The sequence below is a fragment of the Aplysia californica genome, unplaced genomic scaffold (assembly GCF_000002075.1).
Source record: "Aplysia californica isolate F4 #8 unplaced genomic scaffold, AplCal3.0 scaffold00496, whole genome shotgun sequence".
NCBI lineage: Eukaryota > Metazoa > Mollusca > Gastropoda > Aplysiida > Aplysiidae > Aplysia > Aplysia californica.
Window position 1 is genome coordinate 169615 of NW_004797766.1, and position 2167 is coordinate 171781.

Sequence of the window (2167 nt, forward strand, 5' to 3'; positions counted from 1 at the left end):
TGAGGGTGAGGGAGGGGGTTGTTTGTTTATTTGTTTGTTTGTTTTATTTATTCTAGAGTTTTGTTTTTTATACGTTTGTTTTCTACACGAAGGGTCGCAAATTAAAGATTTGGTTGTTGTGTTTTTTGTTCGATTATTTCAGTGTCACAGACAATAGCAGGCGATGTTTGTGACACTGGCTTTGTATGGATGGTCACTGGTGTGCACTCTTGTGCAAGACATAACTATCCCAAGTAAAAATCAACCCCAAGAAATGATGACAATTTTATAGTTATCTTAAGACGATGTCGAAAGGCAACGATGTGTCAGCAAAATTATTCCTAGACTGAAGTGAAAAGGGAGTTATATCAAGTTTGTGAGATGAGTTGTGTGCAAGTTCAAATTAAAATCCATAAACGTAGCCGTGGGTCTACAAAAAGTTCATATCTATATCATCTTTCCCAACCCTCCAGAAAAAGCATCTCAGCCTGATTGAGGTAGACACAAATGAAATTATCATTAGTTCTATTGCAGTAGCAACATATCATTTTAAGAGAAAATCTCTTATTTGTTCTAACTTCCGAAGTTGCTTTTTTTTTATTCTGCGTGTTTCTTCCTTTCTTTTCTTTTCTTTTACTGTTTCCTCATTTTTTTTGCTTCTCTATTTTCAGCACCTGAACTGAAAAAGATAGTTCAAGAAAAAATCCAGCCTGAGGAGCAACAACCACTTCTGTCTTTCTTCAACCAAGCAACTCTGAAGAAAATTCCTCCCTCGTTGAAAATGAACGGCAAAATTACAAATAGAAAAGATTCACCCATTCCACCATCTACTAGTGGAAAGCGTTACCGACGACAAGCAAATACATACTATGTGGATGTGGTTGCAGTTGTTGACTACGCAATTTACAAAAGGTTTTTGGATGACGCGGATAACAGAGAGGAAGCTTTGGAAGACATTCGGGAATATTACGCATTTATGTTTACTGGTGTAAGTTTTTGCTGTTGTTGCTGTGGTTGTTGTTGTTGCTGTTGCTGTTGCTGTTGCTGTTGCTGTTGCTGTTGTTGTTGTTGTTGTTGTTGTTGTTGTTGTTGTAGTTCTTGGTGAAGGTGGTAGTATTTTTTTTGTTAATGTTGTTTGCGGTGGTGGCGGGGATGGTATTTCGTATCGGGTTCTATTGTAAATTTGCTGCAGTCGTAGTTATTGCTGTTATTGTTCTTGGTTGTTGCGGTATTCCAGTTGATGGGCATTGTATTTGCATCATGGTTTGTTGTTGTTGTTGTTGTTGTTGCTGTTGTTGTTGATGTTGCTATGTTCAATGCTGTTTTTGTTTATTTTGATGTTCTTATTGCTGTTGATGTAGTTGTTGCTTTATGGGTTGCCGTTTATTTTGTTGTTGTTTTGTTTTGTTTTGCTGTTGTTGTTGTTGTTTTTTTCTCTGTTTTGGAAGATGGGTTTGAGGAGGCGTGATAAATTATTTTTTTTCTCTTAAAAAAAAAAGGTGGGGAGAATTCACACTTTAGAGGACAGAAAATCCAACTTCATATTCAATCTTCGTCACGCTGTTTTACAAACTTTTGATATGGTCACAACTGCATAATATGCAACAATAAAACAACAGCTGTATACAAAGAATAAAAACTCTTGTTACTCTCTTGTAGCAGCTCTAATCTTCTGGCGCTCATATGACCTTATGCAGTTGTGAGCGCCGAAAAACCCCAACTAAACTAAAACTAAAAATTAAAACAATGGCTGCTTCTTTTCTGCCTGCCTGGGTTGTTTTAGTTTCCGACCAGGTTCCTATGTCTTGCTCCCATCTTCTGTTAGTTCAGTTTTTCAGTTTTTCAGTTTCAGTTTCATAATGTTCTAAAGGAATGATGGCATCTGTGCCTATCCTGTTTTAGTATTTCTTGATTCTTTATTTTCTGTTTCTACTTTTTCTACAACATTGAAAGACTTCGGTAGAGAATAGAAAAAGACGTGTTTTCAAACAGTGACTTTCCTCCTTACCCAGGTGGACCTTCGCTATCAGAGCATCACGTCTATGACTTCCAACATCCGAGTCAGACTCACCAAAGTGGTCGTAACAGAGGTGAGTAAAGGTCTCATCTGTCTGCCTGTCTGTCTCTCTCTCTCTCTATCTCTCTTTCTCTCTCTCTCTCTCCCTCTCTCGCTCTCTCTCTCTCTCTC

The 2167-nt window shown here is 37.7% G+C and overlaps 1 protein-coding gene across 1 annotated transcript in view; it reads left to right on the top strand.

The window, feature by feature from the left end:
- LOC101852348 overlaps window positions 1-2167 on the top strand; it is a gene marked incomplete at both ends in the record, with an annotated part of 30019 nt that overhangs the window by 11984 nt on the left and 15868 nt on the right. The window contains 2 exon segments of the mRNA XM_013086727.2: window positions 651-967; window positions 1992-2069. Of these exon segments, the coding sequence (XP_012942181.1) occupies window positions 651-967; window positions 1992-2069 (395 nt within the window).